General features: G+C 39.6%; 1 protein-coding gene across 7 annotated transcripts in view; it reads left to right on the plus strand.

Annotated features, from left to right (window-relative positions):
• Positions 1-3,667: 3,667 nt before the first annotated feature.
• cdc42bpab (CDC42 binding protein kinase alpha (DMPK-like) b) overlaps positions 3,668-22,467 on the plus strand; it is a 141,359-nt gene continuing 122,559 nt past the window's right edge. For all 7 annotated transcript variants that reach the window (XM_041806057.1, XM_041806060.1, XM_041806058.1 and 4 more), the window contains exon 1: positions 3,668-4,874. In XM_041806057.1, the coding sequence (XP_041661991.1) occupies positions 4,697-4,874 (178 nt within the window). In that variant the 5' untranslated portion in view covers positions 3,668-4,696. The remainder of the gene's footprint in view (positions 4,875-22,467) is intronic.

Here is a 22,467-nt window from a genome sequence, read left to right on the forward strand (position 1 = left end):
AGAAAAACAATGACACAGGATTTTTTTTTTTTTTGCAGATATGCACACTGTCAGAGGTGTCAAGTTACTAAGTACAAATACTTTGTTACTTTACTTAGAAATTTTGGGTATCTATACTTTACTGGAGTAATTATTGTTCAGCTGACTTTTTATTTCTACTCCTTACATTGTCACACAATTATCTGTACTTTCTACTCATTTTTAAAAAATAGCCTCGTTATTCCTATTTCATTTCAGCTTGTTTTCATTCTGGCTTGGCATCATTCAAAAAACAAAACAAAAAACAAACAAAAAAAAAACTATCCAGATGAATCACGCCATCAGGATAGAGTGAATTTGATTGTGGTTGGATTCAAAGTATAAACATAAAACCATTCTGACACCCTACTGGTTTGTACGCGATCCGTTGCATCTTGGAACATGACACAAATCACGTCACACTCCAGCAAGGAAATAGCAAATGTGTGTAGCCTAGTATGAAGATGTCCATGGCAGAGACTCAAAAGAAGTCGAGCAAAATGTCCCAGCCAAGCACCAGCGAGGAGGTTGGTAGTACACATATATGGTTCTTGAATGTATTGCATGTATTTGCATTATACTAAAATGCGTTCATTTTCAATGGGCATAAATACGGCTGAAACAGGTGCATAGTCATTATGGCCTGTAGAAAATGTTTTTGGGGAGGTGGGGAAGTGCACTATGGTAGAATAGAATGGAATGGTAGAATGGAATGGAATGGTAGAATGGAATGGAATGGTACGATGGGAATAGAATGTATAATGGAATGGAATGGTAGAATGGAATAGAATGTATGATGGAATAGAATGTATAATGGAATGGAATGGTAGAATGGAATGTAATGGTAGAATGGAATGGAATGGTAGAATGGAATGGAATGTATAATGGAATAGAATGTATAATGGAATGGAATGTATAATGGAATGGAATGGTAGAATGGAATAGAATGTATAATGGAATAGAATGTATAATGGAATGGAATGTATAATGGAATGGAATGGTAGAATGGAATAGAATGTATAATGGAATGGAATGTATAATGGAATGGAATGGTAGAATGGAATAGAATGTATAATGGAATAGAATGTATAATGGAATGGAATGGTAGAATGGAATGGTAGAATGGAATAGAATGTATAATGGAATGGAATGTATAATGGAATGGAATGGTAGAATGGAATGGTAGAATGGAATAGAATGTATAATGGAATGGAATGTATAATGGAATGGAATGGTAGAATGGAATGGTAGAATGGAATAGAATGTATAATGGAATGGAATGTATAATGGAATGGAATGGTAGAATGGAATAGAATGTATAATGGAATAGAATGTATAATGGAATGGAATGGTAGAATGGAATGGTAGAAGAGAATGGAATGGAAAGTATAATGGAATGGAATGGTAGATTGGAATTAGCCCCTGTGGCACAACCTAAGCTTTTGTCCTTAATGGAATTTTTCCCCCTTTACATTACTTTTACTTTTATACTTTCAATAGTTTTGAAACCAGTACTTTTATACTTTTACTTGAGTAAAAAGCTTGAGTTGATACTTCAACTTCTACAGAAGTCTTTTTAAACCTTAGTATCTATACTTCTACCTGAGTAATGAATGTGAATACTTTTGACACCTCTGCACACTGTTTATATCTCTGTTTTAGCCAACGTACTGTATGGATAGTAACATCCAGTAATTTTGATGATTTTATGTGTCTACATCCAAGACAGGCCAGGTATAAATGCCATATTTCTACCATAAAACTTCTAATAAAAGCTCATCCAGTTTAAAGTGCAATTACTATCAACAGACTAGTGTTGCTGTACATTTTGAAAAATAAAGGCAGGTGTCAGTTAAAGGCCCCATGCATTTAGTGTTGAAATATAAAATTTCTTCCAAAAAAGTAAGGGATTAAAACAAAAAAGACACCTAACCTAGCCTGACACTTATCCTCAATAAAGGCAGAGTCATTTCACAGACTGAAGAACATAAAAGCCCACACTATTCATTAAAGTTTGGGCATTTTCAAAAGATTGTGTGATTATGACCTTCTGCACCAACTTTCAGGTGTTTATAAAGACTGAATGGACCTAAAGGTCATCGTTGCATGGTAGTAAGTCCGAATCTGCTCCATGTAGTAAAAGTAACAGCAGTGATTATTTTTCAGTCTGAAGAAATTTTGTCCTCTCTGCACCACGTCACCAGCAGACTGACAGACAACCCGCAGTTTCCATTCACAATATTGACAGCCCCCACCAACGAACCCCCACCCCTTCCGCACAGCAGATGCTGTGACGGGCGCCATGATGATGATCTGGGATTTTGCCTGCAGCAGCAACCAGAGACGGTAAACCATTAGGAGATGGGTCGCCAGCAGTAAAATAATGGATGGAGTCAAGCTTTAGGACAACAAAGATGGCCGAGTTGGGAATTAGCGATACACGCATGCGCGAAAGTCATACCATAACGGCATTTCGCGTAGAAATAATTCTTTAAACGACCTTTGAAGGTGTAGAGCCGAGACTGGGGCGCGTCTACTATTTTTCGACGTTTAGAAAAATACATAAGTATTTTAAATAGGTTCATGAATTGTAATTTCAATGTGTACAAGCAGCACCACGAGGTAAGTGTCCCTTTTTATCCCCTTTATTTTTTATAAACTTTATAGCACAGATTTACACAGTAACAGATGCAGCTAGTAAGCGAAATATACTGCTATTTATATAAAAATAAGGAAAAAAAGACAATATAAAGACAAGAAAACCGCAAAGGTATGAGACTACACATAGAAAAGTCAGAAAATGTTACCAGACATTGGCTGTTTTGCAGATACGGTGGACTGATGTGACAAAATATTCTTCGTCAACGTGAAAAATTATAAATTCAAAATTCTGTATGAAACTTAGTAAAAAAAGTGAATTTGGATTGATAAAAGAAAAGACCCTTTTCACTTTATTTGTATATTTTTGTATTTATTTATTTACTTTATTCTCGTTCCACAGCTTATATGAAATTTACAAGACAAAATGAAAACAGTTTTAGGATGCACTTCACAGAAAGACCCCCCCACACACAATAATAGTAATAATAATAATAAATAATAAAAAAATACAAATACTATTAATAATAAAAACAACAACAACAACAACAACAACAAAACAACAACAACAACAATAATAATTATAAAAATAAATGATAAAAATACAAATACTATTAATAATAATAATAACAACAACAACAAAACAACAAAACAACAACAATAATAATAATAATACAACAATATTACAATATTTTCAATAATGTTTTTTTTTGTTTTAAGATGTATGTTTTTTTCATATTACCAGGTATTTTATGTAAGAATGTATTGATTTATTTATTTTGTGATTATGATCGTTAGAGTCTTTGTGGTAAGAACTGTATTATTTTAAAGAAGCTTTTTAATAGAAAATTACTCTAATAGCAAGCCCCCGTGGAGGAGTATCTGTATTATCTTAAAACCCGTTATCTAATTTTTTTTGCCATTTTTATCCCGTTCATATTTTCCAACTGGGCCCTCTTCCCATAATCCACCGCGGCGTTACAGACAGAGGCGTTTACTGCGCTGTCTCCGCCGTGGAGAGTCTCTGGCAGCAGGCTGCTGGTAGCTTGACTGTGCAAAGACGGCAAGAAGCGACCGACCGGCGGGGGAGGCAGGCAAAGCAAAGGACAGGGGGAATTTAGGTTGTGTCCCGTATTTGGAATAAGCAAGACAAGACCACAGTTTTCCTCTTGACGTGAAACCACCGAGGCTCCTGTGTAACCTTCAGAACGGAGCTGCAGTTTTGAAGGCTAACTTATTCGGGACTCTTCAACTAACCGTCATTTTGAACTGAAGAAACTAACGACACATTTGGTTTCTGGACGAAGAATGGGATTTAAAGAACATATCTGCCAGCTCTGAGTTGAGAAAACAAGGGAATATTTTCCAGTTGGATGGAAAAATAACATCATTACCAAAAAGGGGGGCAAACTAGTTCCACCTTTCAACACGGCGCTTGTTATATGTCAACTTCTTGGGAAAAAACGGGGGCAACGATGGCATTTAGAAGCGACGAAAATTAACGTTAGCTCGCTGGCTAGCTTCAAAGCTAACCTAGCAGGCTGCTAACTAAGCCTGTGTCGCCCTTCCATTCCTGGAGCAGAGGAGGGGCGCTGGGGCTTTGTAGCATTGCAGATCTGCCTTGCATTTTTGGGTTGCTGCAAGAATGGAGAATCCCGAAAATCTGCCACAACTCATGGGGATTTTTTGAGCCACAATCGACTCGATTTGACTTTTATTCTTAACCCAAAGAAGAGCTGAAACTATCAGGAATTCCATCAATATCAGCCGGCCCGGGGCAGCCAGGCAGGGTCTGTAATTGTGACTTCTTCTGCCCCGTGGGGATAGGTATTATAAAATGGGGAAGTGCTGTACATGGCATGGATGTTGGATCTCGGAATAGAAGATCATGAACAGTATTATGAATTAGCCACGGCTTGCCCTAGACTCGAAGTTTTATTATTTTCCAGACATATTCAAGGTGAGAGAACTTCTTTACAGGCCCCTCTGCGCTAACTAACAGGCCGAGGAGGTGCTCCAACATCCCCATTCCTCCTCATCCACCATCATTACTTCAAAAACGCAATAACCAGGAATAATCATGTCGGGAGAGGTGCGTTTGAAGAAGCTGGAGAAGCTGCTCCTGGACGGGCCAGCTCAGTCTAATGGCCAGTGTGTGAGTGTGGAAACACTGCTGGATATCCTGGTGTGCCTCTACGATGAGTGCAACAACTCCCCGCTCAGAAGAGAGAAAAATATCCTCGAGTTTTTGGAGTGGGGTAAGCAAGCTTGATCTTTTTATTTCCCTCCCTGTCTTTTTTGGTAAGAGAATAAGTCTTGTAATGTTGGTGGTGCAGTGGCCCTCCCTTTCCCATCACATTCCTTTTATAGTAGTAGTGGGGCTCACTTGGCCTGCTCTCCTCTCTCACAAACACTCCCTAAAACTAAAAGCAAGGCCGTCTCATTCCTGTGCTGTTAAATGTTTTATATGCTTTGGAAAATAATAGTTACAAGAGCTCACATTAAACAAGAGACATGTCTTTGTTATCTCAGACAGATATGTTACAAAGAGAGAGGACCAAACCCCTTAAGGACACAGTGAGGAAGATCTTGAATAGACACGAGTCCTGGAAAGATCTCATAAACATGAACCATGATCGTCCAGACAAGGATGCACAATATTATTAGCTTATGCTGATATTTCCAAACTTCTTTAAGAGCGATACAGATGTAAACACTTCATTTTTTTAATCATAAAGAGCACTGAGTTTGACCTGTACTGCTCTTATTCTGAAAGGCTTTTTCTTTGTGAAATAGACGTGAAACAGGACAGACATTTGATTCTACCATAAATGATAGCTTTTCAAATACAGGTATGCAGTAATGGATAACTAAAGTAATTTCTTATTATATGCAAAATGCATTTGTAAAAGTAAAATCAAGAGTCATGTGCCTATTTTATTGTGCAAACAGCACTGTAACAACCTGCTGTTCACTTCAAAACTATAATTGATTCTCCTGATGAAACAACAGGTTTGCAGAGGAGACAATCTCCCTGAGACTATCCTGACAAAGTGGTTGAAATAACACAAAAACCACAGTCCTCTCAAGGGCAAAAGTTCAACGCAGAGATGCTCCGATTGCAAAATTAGAGCAGATGTTACTATTTCATCTCCTCTTTTGGTGGAAGACTCCTGTTATGCCAACATTGTCTTGTGTTTGACTTTGAAAACAGACCAGAGTTTGTCCAACAGGAGACTTTTTTGCTATATAAAATCTCATATTTGATGTAGCAGTTAGGTATGACAGCATTAAATTCAACAGCTCACAACAGATCAACATTGGCTACTGTCAGAAGTACATATCTCATTTTTTGCTGTTAGCCGGTGTTTGTCAACAGGGCTAATATCGGCTGGTATTGATGTTGTACCAGTGCATCCCTAGTTCAGTCATACTTTTATAAGCTGAAAATATTACGGAACAAACTTCAGCAGTGGTAGGTTTGCTTAAAACTCCACAAACTCAGTCAGAGTACATGCATATGTTTTGCTGATGTGCAAGGCTGAATTCCAATTCTCCCCTTAACCCTCAATCTTAACCCTCAGTCTCAAAATGCGCATTCCCACGAAGTGCGAGGGCTGTCTCAGTTCTCCCAAAAGTTGAGTTAAGGGGCAAGTTTGAGGGCCATATCTCTCTCAATGTTGAGATGTCCCTGGAGCTCCATTGGTATTGAGGATTATCACTCAAAGAAAGATGGCGGCGATTATTTTTACAATCCTAAGCCGGTAACCCTGCCGTCTTGTTCTTCTTCTTCTTCTTCTTCTTCCTCTATATTGACAGACTACGCAGTTTTGGCAAATTACTGCCCTCTACAGTCTGAAATCGTAACTGCTATTATTATTAAGGGGTGTCCCATTTCTAAGTCACGAGATGGCCTTTACACTTGGTTCTGAGGGGCGAGTTAAGACAGAGGATTGAGCTTGAGAGTAAGGTTGAGGGTTAAGGGGAGAATTTGGATTCAGATTAAGTCTTGTCCTGTTGTGTATCAGCTACAGATATCAGCAGCAATTTTCATGTCTGCTAGGGATGCACCAGCGTATCAGCTTTGGTACTGGTGACGTCGAGCTTGTTGACAGATGATGGCATATCGGCAAGTAATGTGCAAATAAAGCACTGGAGAAATAACAACAACTACGGACTTTTACTGTGAAGGAATTAATGGAAATAGCGTGTTCATCATTGATTCAACTTTACTTCAACAGCGATACTGGAGACTTTAAGCAGCTGCAGTGTTTACAGCTGCACCTCTGACTTCATTTAACGCCACAGCCTACTTCTTGGTGTGACATGGACTTACATCAAAAGAGTCACGAGGTTAAACACACCTTGAGACAAGTATTTAAGCTGAATCATTGCAGCGCTGGGCTGAAAACTGAGACAACCAAGCTTGTGTTAAAGCTCCAGACAGACCGACAGATACGCTCTGCAAGGCGGACACAGTCGCTATGAAAAAATGCAGGTTTCCTGTTTACTGCATTGCAAGTTAAGTAATGCTGGAGCAAAACATGCTGCTGACAGGGCTCGGACTGAGCTGTTTTCTGTCTCTTTGCTACACTAGCTACACTGGCAGCAGTCATGCCTCATGTGTGCACTACGTTACAACACACACATTTAAACCGTGATGACATTATTGCAAAAATCCATTTCGTGGCAAAAAATGTTACCAGTGACAGTACTGATACCAGTTTACCGCCCACCACTAAATGCACCAATGCATCAGTACTGGCCGATACCTGCCCTGTTGGCAAACGACGACTATCAGAAAATAAAGTCATATGAACAGATATCAGCAGCCAGTTTAACTGTTACATGTCCACCTATGGGAGAAATCTTTGCTTCATTGGGAGTCTTACATCAAAAGAAGTAATGATAAAATACTGATTCTGGCATCAGCTAAAATGTCATTTTAAAAACCAGTATCTGCCCTAATTTTCACAGTCAGTGCACCTCAAATTTAAGCTCTTACCTGCCAATATGATAATTACAATTTAAGCTATCATTATCCAGGGCAGCTATTTTTAATTAGTCTTAGTTTTAGTCACATTTTAGTCATTTCTATCCTTTTTAGTTTTAGTCTAGTTTTAGTCGACGAAAACTCAAAACATTTTAGTCTAGTTTCAGTCCAAGCATTAATATTCTTGCCTGAATCTGGTACCAAATCATGGTAGTGTGTTCTCTGCACCCTGCTAAACCTGGGGTCCCTGCTTTCTACAGCTGAGAGACAGAATAGCTACAGCTGCATTGTTTTTTGACAGATTTACCCACAGTGGAGAAATAACATGGATTTTGAATGCCCAACAAAAACTACATTACATGTTAGTCTAGTTTTAGTCATCTTGATGAAAACTAAACTTAGTTTTTGTCAGTTTTAGTCATCACAGATCTGTTTTTGTTAGTCTTAGTCTAGTTTTTGTCATGGAAGAAAAGGTTTTGACAAATAGTTTTAGTCACAGTTTTAGTCAACGAAATTAACACTGCTAACAAGAGCCTTACTACCTTAAACAGAAATGTTATAAAGACATTACAAGAGGCCTAGACCACTTAGGGACACAGTGAAGAAGATCTTCAACAGACCCTCTTGGAGTTTTTAGGGAAAGATCTCATAAAAGTGGCTTGGTCTTATGGAAATGCACTCAAAGTAGCTGCCTTTCTGTCATGGCAATACTCTGACTTTCAGTTTAGTTACATCAACAACCTTTGCATGCCAGTTTGTTTTTATTTTTTCTGGGCGTGTTAGTAAAAGCTTTATATCTTCACTAGGGCTGGCTGTTATGGACCAGAGTCTTGTCTGGGTACTTTTTAGTAGAATGGAAAACATGATATGTATCTTGATGTCTTTTGCATTCAAGAAATGAGAAAAACAAAGTCTATCTATTTGTGAAAATGCCAAATGTTGCAGTCTCTAGCTGCACAATGTCAGCATACATGAAATCTGACATAAAAATAAACTACAGTAGAATATGCATGTTACTTTTAATGGGTATGCCTGTAAACTGTCTTTTCACTGTGCATTAGGCCTGACATTATCTTGATCGACAGTTTACTTTTATATCTTACAAACTCTATACATTGTCCAGCCTTAGTGTTAGCGAAAGGTGGTTGATACTTTACCTATTTGTCTCTGATCAGATAGCCATTGTTAGACTTTCAATCATGGCCTTTTGTTGTCATTGCTGCAGAAAGATCAGAGTTAAACCTTCTGAATGTTTCACTCAGGATTTGATTAGTTGATTAGTAATCAGGAAGAGGGATCTTAAGGTGACAGGGTAGCTGTTTTGTAACTTTCCCATTCCTTGCTTTAGAGCAAGGTCAGAAAGAAAAACAGTGGTGAGACAGGAGGACCACACACACAATCCCAAACAGCTCAATCACTTGTGCAGAAGGTCGTTGTCTGTTTGTGTGTGTTAGTGTGTGACATCGGGGGTTTGGTTTGTGCATGAAGCAGGAATGTGAACAACTCACCTTTTTTATCTGGCGCAGAGGCCTAGCAAGCTGCCGGAGCATGCCTGGCTGGCCTGCTTGTCTTTTAAAGCCCTGAGAAAGAAGTGCTGCAGCAGTTTAAGGCAGTGCAGGAGCAAATCATAGCCCTGCACTGAGAGAAATTAATAATACAGGAAGCATTAGGAAAGAGAAGTTTAAAAGGGAAGTGAGAGTATTTTGGGCTATTTACTGGCGTCTTTTGTGTTTTTTAATTTCTGAAAGAGCTCTGCAGCAGCTGAAATGAAGTAAATGAAGCAGTTAGAGGCTTATCTGTGTGTCGGAGAGAGGCAGTGTTAGACAGGATGGTTGTTAAATGACTCAAATGGTGGTAAAATATGAGTGTGGCTGCTAGGTTGGTTTATCCCACAAGCCACAATCTCACTAATGTATTCTGTGAGTAAATATTGATCTTTTTCTGGCTGAAAATATGAAGTATGGAGAAAGATTTACTGATGTTTTTGTCTTCACTGAGATGCACTTTAATTTTTCTGCATAGAAGTGATGTTCAAGTGTTAATCTATCAGTTCCTTTGGAGTATTTTACTAATCCCCCAGGCTGTCGGCCCTCTGCCAACCTGTTACAGAGTCATCTAGCTGGCCTTTAGAGGAGAGGTGCCCTTACTTGGTTGCCAAGTTGTGACTTCATCCTGACATTTCCCTTTGTTGACACTACAAACTTTCTGACTGAGCTCGCCTAGACACAACACACAACATGCAGATGTGTTCACGCTGTCACAGTCTCCTGTTACTGTGTCCACCTCTGCAGGGATCTGCACCAGCACCATCCAACCTCTGCAGTTAATATCAGTTGTTTTAAAGCACAGGTGTCAAATTAAAGGCCCGGGGGCCAAAGGTGGCCCATGGTGCAGTTTTACCCAGCCCGCAAGATCATATTATATCTTATTTAGAACTGGCTAACCAGAACTAGGTCTGCAGATTTCCTCCAGTATAGTAATTTAAATATAACCTTAAGAGAGTAGAAATAGTTAGATAAAAAGTCAGGAATGATGGAAAGAAATTGATTTGTCATTTTAAATCATATCTTGACCTTTTAAACTCCTAACTTTGACTTTTAATCCCATATTTTCAATTTTTAAACTCCTGATCGAGAATTTATCTCAAATTTTGACCTTTTAGAGTCACATTTTCAAAATTTATCTTCTATTTTGACATTTTAAACTGTTGATTTGTATTTTATCTCATATATTTGTCTTTAAAAACCTTATTTTGACTTTTACTTTGACTTTTTCTCAGATTTTGAGCCTTTAAACTTATTTATTTATGTATTTATTTATTTAGCATTTGTTTGACATGGACACATAGTAACATTATTGCTGTGATATTTAATCATTTTGACTTTTTTTTTTTTTTTTTTTTTTAGAAATCTTCAAATCATTTATTACTGTTTAATTTCCCCTATAATTCACTACCTGTGAAAACAGGGCTGACAGTTTTTGGTTTAATGTTTAACCTGTTAGGCCCTCAGGTTAGACCTACATTCAGATTTCGGGCCCTGCTGTGATTGAGTTTGACACCCTTGTTTTAAAGAGTTGCATTACAAGCCACCAAGGCTCGACAGAGTTGTACTGCTCTTCTCTTCAGAAGAGCAGTAACAAACATGACAGAGGCATACAGCGGAGATGCTCATTACTTTTACAAGCTGAACTGAAGACATCAGCAGACTTGGCCATTAAATCAGGGAAGGCAGCTGATTTCCACTACTGTCACTTGTCCAAAGGATGAACTGTGATGCTTTCCCTGTTTTTACCGTGCTTATAGACATACATTCCTCACTGTCACAAAATAAAACTTAGCTAACGTGTTGCGGCTCCTGCTGTAGAGAATGCAGTGAGCTGTATCAAGGTCTGCAGTCTCTGCTTATCATTAGTCTCTTTCAGAGTGTTTCCGCAGCAGTGCAAAGAAAAGCATTGCCGTTATTCCAGCATTGTAAATTTATATTGATTCTGTAATGTAACATTAAAGTGGCATAAGCTAAGTAGAGTTTGAGTTATTGTTATAAAGCTCATTATTTCTTCTGTGTTGTATTTTATATTGCTTAAAAAATATTTGATCCTTACATCTTTATTCATTCAAGTTTCTCATCAAAGATGAATTTTCTTTTTCTTGAAGGTATCTTGACATTTTATTTACATTCGTCCAGTAGCCATTTTTATGAGCTGTACTTGAATCCATCAGAGTACAACTCCTCCGTCAGCTCATAGGTTCTTAGCAGATGACATTATGAAGCAGCGGACAACCCCTGATGGGGGGCAGGAATTGATTTCTGCATGGAGAAACGCTAACAAAAAGGTCCTGTTTTGAGCTGTTTTTGACTATGCCAAGCATTCGAAGCGTAACTACTTTTGTGTCCCAAAAGTAGTGAAATGTTCAGGCAAAAAACATTTAAAATGAAAATTAACAGCAGGTAGGAATTCAAAAAACCTCCATGTAAAGCCTGGATGAGCAGCATCACACAATGCTGGTGTATGGTCATTTTCCACAAAGCAGTCTGATTTGTTTCAGTACAGTTTTGCGTTGTTTCTGGAAATCTGTCCCTTTTAAAGGTTCAGATCAGTTGGCTCAGCTCAGTAGAGCTGGCTGTTTGTTTGGTTGATTTTTTGATGAAAATTGCAGCGTACAGGTCTGTTTAGAGCACTGATCGTCAACTGGCATCCCGAGGGCCAAATCAGGCCCCCCCAAAGCTTTCTGTCCGGCCCCCAGAGGATCGTTGAATTCAGAAAAGGCAGAAAAGAAGATGTTCTGGTTTTAGGAGTGTCTTTTGGCTTCAGGTGTCTGCAGTTGTTTAATCCATCCTAAAAACAATTACTGTTGGAATAGTTTTAGAATTATCTGATTTTGATCTGTTTTTACAGAATTTTGATCTGTTAGAGAGTGGCAGAATGGGTTGTGGAGAGACACAAAGGTGCAAAAATGTGCTGGAAAAGAGGTTAAACTGGGGCAAAAAACTGGTAAAGAAAGAGGTAAGGAAAAAGGGGCAAAAAGCGTAAAAAAATGAGTTATTAGTGGCAAAAATGGTGCAAAATAGTAATGTAAAGGGGTTTAAAAGTGGCAAAAACGGATACAGAGTGGCACAAAGGGGATAAAACATGCAGGAAAAATGGTTTGAAAGGTGTCAGAGAATAGAAAAATGGCAAAAAAGTATCAAAATTGAGTAAAGAGTGGCAAAAATAGCCTTGCAAAGTAGTGAACAGGGGTTGAAGAGTGGCACACAGGAAGAGTAATTGGCAGGAAAGTTGCAAAAATGGGTTAAAGAGTGTCAAGATGGGCAAAAGTGGCAAATATTGTTTTAAAAGTGGCAAAAATGATCAAAAATAAGTTGAGGGGCAGAAAATATTGCAGAAATGGCCAAATGAAGTAATGAAAAAGGGTTAAACGAGTCAAAAATGAATTAATATTAGTGCTTAATCACAACTGGGGAGGGCCCATTATTTGGGATTTTCAGGGTCCCAGACATTTCTGTTGGCTGGCCTGTCTCTTTGTGGCTTGCTGCATTATAGATAAAATGGATAGATCTCACTGGTAATGCCTAAAAAGTTCCTGCGTTTTGAAAAGAAATACGAATACTAATACAATAATATTTTAGTCAGACTAAAATATTTATTTAATTTTTGTTTATTTGAAAGTCCGGCCCCCAGAGTCTCTGTCAAGGCTAAATCTGGCCCTTGTGCAAATGTGGTTGATGACCCCTGGTTTAGAGCCTTGATGTACTAATTTTCCTCCATTCCCTTTCATTCCTAATGACTTTCCTTTACTTCCTGTCCCCATCAGACACATGTTTGCAAATATGTTGAGTCCAGGAATGAGCTTTTTATTCTAATGATTCTAACATGGACTTTAACACAGATTGATGTTTTTAACTAACCTGTTTTTACTACTGAGTGTGGAGTGCTTTCATGGCTGATCTGGGTAGATGAGGAGGATGACTGTTCTGCAACAGCTAAAACCTATGTAAGGAGTTTATGCTGCTTCCAGTGCAGCTGTCTTTTTTTCCCAAGCTAACAGTCAAAGGTACTGCATTTTGGTTCAAAATGATGCACAATTCTGATGTGCTATAAGCTTATGTTTCACCTTGGAAGAACTTAACTTTATGTTTTTGCACCAGAGATACGATAAAATCACACAAAACCCATAAGGCTACATAGTACTGTTGATAAGTTAAAATGTTTTTGGTTTTTGGAGCCAGGTGTCAGTCTCCATAAAACCAGGAAAGATCACTTCTTCTTTTCCCCTTATGCCTCTGACATTCACATTGAAGGCAAAATGTCACAGTTGCATTAATGAAGAGCTTTGTTCTGTAGGTCTGAGCATCCTAACTAGTATTATGAGTTGCTTTGATTACAGTTGTCCTGTCCCAAAATCAGTTTGATTTAATATCATGATGGATCTCAATCTCAATTTTGTGTATTAACTGCATATTCCTACTTTTTAATTAATGAAGACAAGCAGTCAGATGAATATGAACTCCCTTTGTATCATTCAGAAAGTGTGTTTGAAGTCAGAGCTGAGAATATCAATGTTAAACCATGAGTTCTAACAGAACAATCATCCACAATCGTATTTCCTGCCCAGTCATAGAGGGTTGGAGCCAATCCCAGCTGTCAGTGGGTGAGAGGTGGGGTACACCCTGGACTGATTGCCTGCCAATCGCAAGGACACAGCAAAGGCTGACAAACGGCCACTCACACCTACGGATAATTTAGTCACCAATTAACCTAATGAGCATTTATTTGGACTGTGGGAGGAATACCGAGAAAGCAAACCCAACATAGAGAGGCCCTGTCTGACAGAGATTCCAACCAGGAACTGTCTTGTTTTGAGGCAGCAGTGATAACCACTGCACCACCATGCAGCTTGTTGGTGACAAAACAGTATCACAACAATAACACTAACATTTTCAAGTGTATAAATGCGTATTGCAATCCTATGATTTGACAAAATGGGACTTGAGTCTTCATCCCCATTTCCATTTTTGATGTTCGGCTCATCTAACAGGGAGCCTCCTGTTGTCATATAATTAGCAGACATCATAGTAGTTCAGTCTTTTCATGTAACGTCTTGGAAACAGCTGTTGTTTTAGGTGATCCAAACAGAGTAGGACTCTAAGTTTGATCCTTTTTTTGCTGTGACATGTAAAGAAAGAAACAAAAACAGCAACCCAAAAAGTAATGTGAAGCTGACAGAACTGAGGAGTACTTTTCCGTCGTTAGGATGGATACATTGGGATAATGCATGCCTATTTGGTAGCAGACCATGCCCCTTTTTAATGTAGTCACCAACAAAAATATGCTTTAATTGAGATCAAGTCTTGTCCTGTCGTGTAAAGTTTTCAAGTGTCACCACTCCCATCTGTGTCTGTGTTGGCAGAATAACAGGCCGTAGGGTCAAAGGAAAGCACTCACCTGCTACACACGCAATCCCTTTTGTAGTGTTTGGACACTTAGAACTATACATTATCTGAAGAAGTCATATGATATCATAAAGCCTCCAGAGAGTGCACAGGGCTGTCTGTTGACTTGAAGAAATAGTGTGAACAAATAATCAAAATGCAGTTTATTCCCACATACAGAAAATGGCTCAAGCTTGGCCTATGAAATGTGAGACCTCTTGAGTGTGTGAGTGATCTGCCTCTGTCAGCCACTCAGAGGCTACCTCTGCAGCTACAGTATGCCCTGACAGGAAGAATCATTGTGGCTGGCTTAGCCAGCCCAGCAGAGCGGGTGCAGCGATGTTCCCTTTTCTTCCCAAGAATGTATATGAGCCAGCGAAGAAAACAAATGTTTGGATTGGGGTAGCATTTCTTCTTGTTTGGTGACCTCATTTTGGCTGAAATAGAGACCCCCTACATGACCTGCAGCCACAAAGGGAAATGAACACGGGAAAGTACGCGGTATCCTGACTCCTGAGCTTGTATTTATTCCTGTTATGACCAGGGTTTGTGAAATATATGTCTGCATGTTCCCTTACTGTCATATAATGCTTTTATAAATCGAAGAATCTCAGGGCTTCTTTTTGTTGATTTGCTGATTTAAACAGAAGGAGATGGAGGAAGAAAAGATATGTGCCATTCCCATAGGAAGACTGTAATATAGGAGGAAACACGACTTAATGATTATTTAGTCTTCCACTGATATATAGCAGGCAGGATTGGTATTGGAGATATTTTAAGCCAAGCAACACAAACTTCTATTTTTTCTTTGCCTCTGCCATCATTTCCTGCTTTTTGTCTTTTCCTTATCTCCATCCCTGTTTTGGGAAATGAATTGCCGGTCAGCTGCATGAAAACGGGCAGCCATGCCAGCCCGCAGTGAGCAAACATGGGGGAGGCAGGTTGACCTTTTCTCCATCTAGACTGTGTTAGCCCGCAGTGGCCAGCTGTTCGGCTGCAGCTGATGTGAGCTCCACCCTTGCAAGGCTTTCATTGGCAGCATGCCTCACACACTACTCACAGCACGGACTTACACACATGCACACACACACACATATTATTGTGGTTTTGCCTAACTAGGCTATCTCATAGTTCAAAGACTGGCGTTCCTCCCTGTTATTACCATTATTGAAAAGACCAAAAGAGCAGCCACTATTAGAATTTGAGTCTTGGTTGGTTCCAAAAAAAAAAAAAAGTTTTTGTCACATGGCTTTAAACTTTGCTGATAGGCAAGTCCACCCCGCCAAGAACAAACAAGGCTGTACACAAGGCCTACAACTCAAACCCTTATGCTTTGTATGTTTGTACATAATCCATGCTAGCACTCTTTGATTAGCCATCATCCTGTAAAGTTAGGGGTAAACCAGGTGGGAAATGTAGACCGTTTTCTTGGAAACATTTGGCTGACATTAAAGATGGAGTTTTGATGGTGATTGTGAGGCAGTTGTTTCTTTTATAGTTGCAGTCAGGGAAGGGCAGGCCGAAAGCAAAGGCTGTGCCCCTAAAAGCCTGAGTGAAAATCTTTGCAAATGTCATTTATCAATACATGCATTTTGGATCATTTGCCTTAAGCAGGGTGCACACTACAAGATAATTATGCCTATTTTTGGCTGTTTTCCTCCCTTTCAACCCAAAGTCAGCAAAGGCCTGATTATCTGATAGCTCTTGAGATCATTTTGGCAGATTTTCTTTTGATGTGAGGTGTGTTAATAGTCATCTTTCCTTGCTTAGAAGTCAGTTGGAGCTGCTTTAATTTACATTGTAAATATAAAATGTGTTCAATCAGCAGTCATGATGTGTGAGGGAAACACAGAAGACAGCCAAGCATGCACTCTGTTGATTGTCATGAGGAAGAGAATGGCTGACTGGAGGAGGAAGCACAACAAACACAGCCATTGTGACGGTTGTGAAAGAATAGCTTAAAGTTCGATGGGTGTCAGAAATGGCGACTCAACTTGATTTGTGGCAACAACACGGGTGCTTTCAATGTCTCCTGTAAAACCAACAACACTTGAACTGACAAAGAGAGGATTTGGACCGAAATTGCTACCACAGTAGCAGGTGGCTAACGGCTCAAAAAAAGTCCAGTTTGACCACACAAGATTTCAAGTTTTAACACTGAGAATCTGGTTGTCGGTGAATGAATCTGTTGGTGTGGTTTAAGAACAAAACTGTTGAATCTGTGGTTGTTTTTCATCACGTGGGGATCTCACATTTTAAAAATCTGTTAAGAGATTTAAAAACTTCTGAGTGCCAGGCTTTAGCACCAGTCTCTTTGCTAACATTTGTCCCCCAGGTTTTGAAGGTGACTGAAAAAACGTTTCAAGTTGTTTATAGGGTCAAATGTCTCTGCTTCATTTCTCTTTTTGCAGCCTATTTGTGCATGGCTCGATACAACCCAACATTAGTGGAATAGATTACAAATTAAGTTGCTTATTAATGGGTCCTCCATTCAGCTTGGCCCTAGAAGGCTTTTCCCTTTTCCCCCTCTTTTGGGAGACCTTGGTTACTAGGTGCTGGTCAACACATCTGTACAGACAACTATTGATTTTATATTAATAGGAAATACAGATGCAGCTTCATTTATGTTGTCGAATAAGGCTGGGAAAGTATTTAACATTAATGTCAGCCTGTTTTTAGTCAGGATGGTAGTCAGTGATCTGAATCATTAATACAGTATAAGTTTTTAAAATCCTTAATGTGCTGGATTCTATCAGGACATCCTTGTTACCCCTCTGGCTGTTGTGCCATTTCCTATCTTCCTGTTCGGTCTCGGGCACTTAGAACAGGAAGGAACCACGGGGACTGAGTGAGCAAGTCTGGACCCAACGGGTACATGATGTCATACTAGGAAATGGGACAGCTGTATTACATTGTGTCATTGTGTACTCTGTGGCTCACTTGTGTCCAATATTTTAGTGTTGTTGGGAAGATACAAGGCCACAAGCTTGTTTTCTCCTTTTCTTTCACACCCACTCACCCACAGTCTGTTTGCTCACTTGACCATTAATGAGCTCTGAGTTTTTTTGTCACACTTCCACACATAGAGTTAGTTACACAGTTACTGCCTTCCTCTCTGCGGAGCTCTGGACTAGTACTGTCCTTGTCCTCTTCTGCTATGCCACACATTTATGTGTTTGACTTCCAGGTCAGTGCTCAGTGTGGAGCATGCACAGAATGCCTCGGCCACTATGAGTTTGACTGAGATGTATGCATGCAGAAGAAAATCAATCCCTGACCGCAATCTACGTGTTAGTCTGACTTCAGGAAATTCAAATTAGTACAATTTCAGTTGAACTAACATGTACGCTTGTTAGAAGTCCAGTTCTTGTTGGACAACACGATGAATCCACTTTCTCTAGAGGTCCTTATGCAGATCCTCTTCTCATAAAATGTACAAATTCATTGCATTTTTTTCTGTGAGTACACACGTGTTATATCCTGATAAGCATTGACTTTTAACAAATTAATCTCCTTGTAAAAAAAAAAAACTGAAAGACAGGTAGTGTTCCTCCATCCATCTCCTAAAAACATTTTGTTGCACTTATGTCATAAGTTGTGAAGAAAAAGTGTGAATGCAGACATAGACTTCGTTTATATTTTGTATTAGCGATGTGTTTTGTGCATTTAGATACTAAGGGGCTGCACTTTAGCTCATGCATCCATATTATGCATTAGCAATGCATCTTCAGTGACCATCAGATACCATAACTTATTCACACATCTCTTATGCATGCATTAGCCCTTACTGTAGCTTGGTATCCCTACATGCTGTGTGCAGGAAAGCAGCTGATGATAAGAATGCATGGGGCTAGATTAACCACACGCTAAGAGGCTAGCGATGCCTCTTTAACAGCTTTTTTCCCCACATTTCTCCCTCATCATAACACAGTTTAGCATATAAATCTTAGGGAATACTGATTAAATTGAAAAGACCTCTCATTTTAATAAAACAAGGGACTTGTTATGTGTTGTTTGCAGATGATCTTGTTCTAAGAGCTGTCTCCTTTATGAAAGACTAGTGTTATCTTCTTTTGTTCTCTCCATTTTTGTTGTTGTTTTAAAGATATACAAAGCTGTTTGAAAGACAAAAGACTGACTCTTATTACTGAGGTGAGACAAATTATCCAGATCTCTAAAAAGAGCCACAAATCCCATCACTCCCAGTAAAGATAGCAGTTGTAGATAAAGCCAGGCCTTCTGTTTACTAGCAGGGTGGTATTTACGTGCCATTTTCTGTTACATCTACACAGTCAATCTAGTCCAGATGAAGGCCTACCCCCTTCATATGCAGCCCAAGCTATCAGGTATCAAACAGTTCTCAGGCTGCATTAAGGTACGTCAACTCAGAGCATACAGAATTACCACTTCTGGTAGCTCTAAATGGATATATAGTCATGTGCATAGGTTTTAGGTAGTAAACTAAGGATTCATCAGGGTGCTTAATGTGCCACAACCTGGGGCTGGAGAGGGGAATGGGGCCAACCAGGGTCAAGCCTGACACATGTTGACACACATGCATGTCATTCAGAAGCCAAGGTCAAGCTCAACGGCATGTTTTTTTGTCGGGGCCTTTTCAAACCTGGCAATACACCCAGAGAGGGTGGTTTTTGGGCCCTTAGGAAATCCACAGCATGATCAGCGGCTTATGACAATCCCACTACCCACTCAGACAGTACACTAAGTGGTGGTTACTCGCCAAATCCACATCTTACTCCGCCCTAAAGGTGTGGACTCAGTTATTTTTTCAATATATTATTTTCCCATGCACTTGGAAGGATGTCTAGAGCATGACTAGGGTTATGTCAATCCACCTTTCCGCTCGATGATGCCCTAAAGTGGGCATCTAGGCCTAACTTTAGCCTCAATTTTAGGTCCAAACATGCCTAAAAGTTCAGTACAGTATTGTAAATCCCTGTTGTCTTAGAAGTGTATAAACTAGTTCATGTCTTTGATTTTTCTCGATGTATTTTGCAAAGGGGTGCCAGATTTTTTTTTTTTACTTCCATAGGGTGAAGGGAATAACCAGAGAGACAAACAAAAGAAATTGCTCTGCAGTATGTACTGCAGAGTCCAGTATGAATGTGTTCAATATCTTACTGCAGCATGCCTCAGTGTTAGTAAGATTAGCAGGCTGTGGTGGTTGTAACGTTTAAGCTCTATTAGGACTGCTAGTGAGCAATGGTTTATTAATGATCGCCTGGAACAGTTTATCTGCATTACTGCAGTCCACAGTGACGATTAACTGGGCCTTTTTTCAGGTTAACATGTGTGAAATTGTGCATGACATTTTTCAGCACCCATGCATTTTACAGATAACCTTTAAAACTCTCTGTCTGGGAGCTGTGAAGGCAGATGAATGCATGCTGTTAATTGTGATGTGTCATCAGAAAGTGGCAGGAGAAGGCTTGGCTTCCTTTCCCGCCTCCCAGAGGACACTGTGCAGCACAGGTCATTAGCCAGTCTTTCAGGACCCTCGGGATCTGACTGCAAATGGCCTCTCTTCCCCCCCAGCTCTTCCCTCTTTTTCTTCACCTTCACTTCTTCTCATCCTTCTCTCTGTCTTCTCATCCTCCTCTCTTTCTACTCCTCTTTTTTTATCCCACTCTTCTCCTGCAGTACATTTAACAGGCTCTGGCTGACCTCTACTCAGCTGTCCCTCCATCACTTCAGCAAGAGCTGAAAATGAAAAAGAAGCTACTCAGTTTGTGCTTTTGGCTCATTGTAATGTTCCCTTTCCTTCTGTGGCATTATCAAAAATAAGTTCAGCTCTGTAGGATGGACTTATTTTAGCATGAAGCGCAAGGCATGCACTTGCATAAGCACAAGTTATGTCATTATTCCAGTTTGTTAGGAATCAGGATGATTTAAACTCGGTCCACAATCTGCACACTGAACTGTTGCTGATTCGGGTCATGTGATGTGAAGCTCCTGGCATAAGCATGCTAATAGGGTTGATTTCTGGGAAATGACAAGACTTCACATCACTTGTAAGTGTGCCATTCTGTCCATAGTGAATGAAAATATTGGTCTGCTCTCCCTCTAATGACTCTTCAGGGCAGAGGAGCAATTAGCACGTCTTCCTTATCATCTGCCAGCGAAGTCTACACCAGTGACACACACAAAAATACACACATGAACGCTGCAGACAGAGCAACATTGTTTTCTCACAAGATGTTTTATTAATGTTGCCAAAGGGTGAATTTGGGAAAGCTGCTCGCCCCCTCCACTCGTTCAGTCCAAATGATCCCTCAGCCAACTGGCGAAGGCACTCGCTTGCATAGTTTTGTCTCTTCCCATACTCAGTGAATTGGGAGTGTGTGTCAGTGAAGGGGACAGAGTCCATGCAAGCCGTTCTCATTGGACTAGATGTTAGAATAAGCTTATTCAATTAAGAGCTTAAAACTAAAACAACAAGGCATCCCTTCCCATCTTTATTCATAAAACCAAATTAAACCTATAGAAATTTAATTAGATTACAGGCCTGAAGGTCAATTAAACTTTAATACAGCTATCATGCTAAACTTTTCCAACAGACTGAAGTGACTTTATGTAATATACAGGAATCTCAGCACTCTATTGACAACATTTAGCTTTGCAGCAGGCGGCCTTTTAGTGAAAGTAGAGAGAAATGCTACTAACTGGGTCATACTAAGCTTCATAAGGCAAGATTGAGGATGAAGTTTGAAGATGCTCCAATTGACTGGCAACTGATCACTATTATTGTTATTACTGATCATTATTTTCATCAAAAATATGTGAACAGTAGATTTAAATCATGATTCTAGTAACTGATCACCAAAACTGATCACCTGTAGAGTTAACACTTATTGTCTGCAGCTGAGAGAAGTACGTTTTGTAGCATACTTGTGTAGGCTAGACGATAAGAATGATGCTGATCAGCATTTTGAATCAAATGAAAATGAAATGCAGCACTTTCAGCTGTCAGCTTGAAATAAAATTCTCAACTTGACTGCTACTGCTGCTTTGAAAAGAGGACGATGATTTTGCATCAAGTCCTTCTAGTTAGGGCCTGTGTCTGGCAGCGCCCACAACCTCTGTTTCAGCGCGCTTCTTCTTACCAGCATCTGTTGTTGCTAGATTACGAAAGTTGACTTCTCTCAGAAGTATTTGTGAAGTTTGCTCTTGATATTTTCTTTGATCCAACAAAAAATAACTGGCAAACAAGACCACGTGAAAACCTAGTATACTGCTAGAATGCCTGTTGAAATGCCTGACTTAATGTGTGTTTTGGCAGAGTGATTGATTTTTTGGATATTTTTTTAATAGTGCTGTACCCTAATGTCTATTGGGTGATTATCGAAGGATCCCAAAATTTTAAAACATAAAGCCCTGTTGGCAGGAAACGGCTGATCTGACACACTAGATAGACTGTTTATGTATCCAATGCATAAATATACCTCACATTCTTCTGGGAAAACTCTCATAGAAAGTTTTGGGGAGGGCAGGACTTTCTCAGAAACTCAAATTCTCAGAAGAGGATTGGAGGGATGATCCATCTATCACATTCATATTGGGCCAATCAGAGTGACAAGATCAAATGACATGCGCATTTATATCTGTGAATAAAATTGATTCCAAAGCTGGTCAGGGGACGTGCAAAAACATCTTCACTGCAAAGACAACCTTTCAGTGTGGCTCTATGCCCTTGTTTTAAAAAGAAATGTGGTCCAGCTCTGATTAAACTGCCGCTTTCCTACAGCTACATCTGAGCTAACAGCTACCACAGCAGCAGCCTTAGGATACACAGGCAAACCCCACCCGTAATGATCACAAACCCATGCTGAAGAAGACCAAGAGAAGAGTGAAAACACGTTTTCTGTTACGAAAGCGTTCAGTGTTGCTCCCTGCCCTTGTTTTAATGAG

Source organism: Cheilinus undulatus, linkage group 14 (genome assembly GCF_018320785.1).
Source record: "Cheilinus undulatus linkage group 14, ASM1832078v1, whole genome shotgun sequence".
NCBI classification, from domain to species: domain Eukaryota; kingdom Metazoa; phylum Chordata; class Actinopteri; order Labriformes; family Labridae; genus Cheilinus; species Cheilinus undulatus.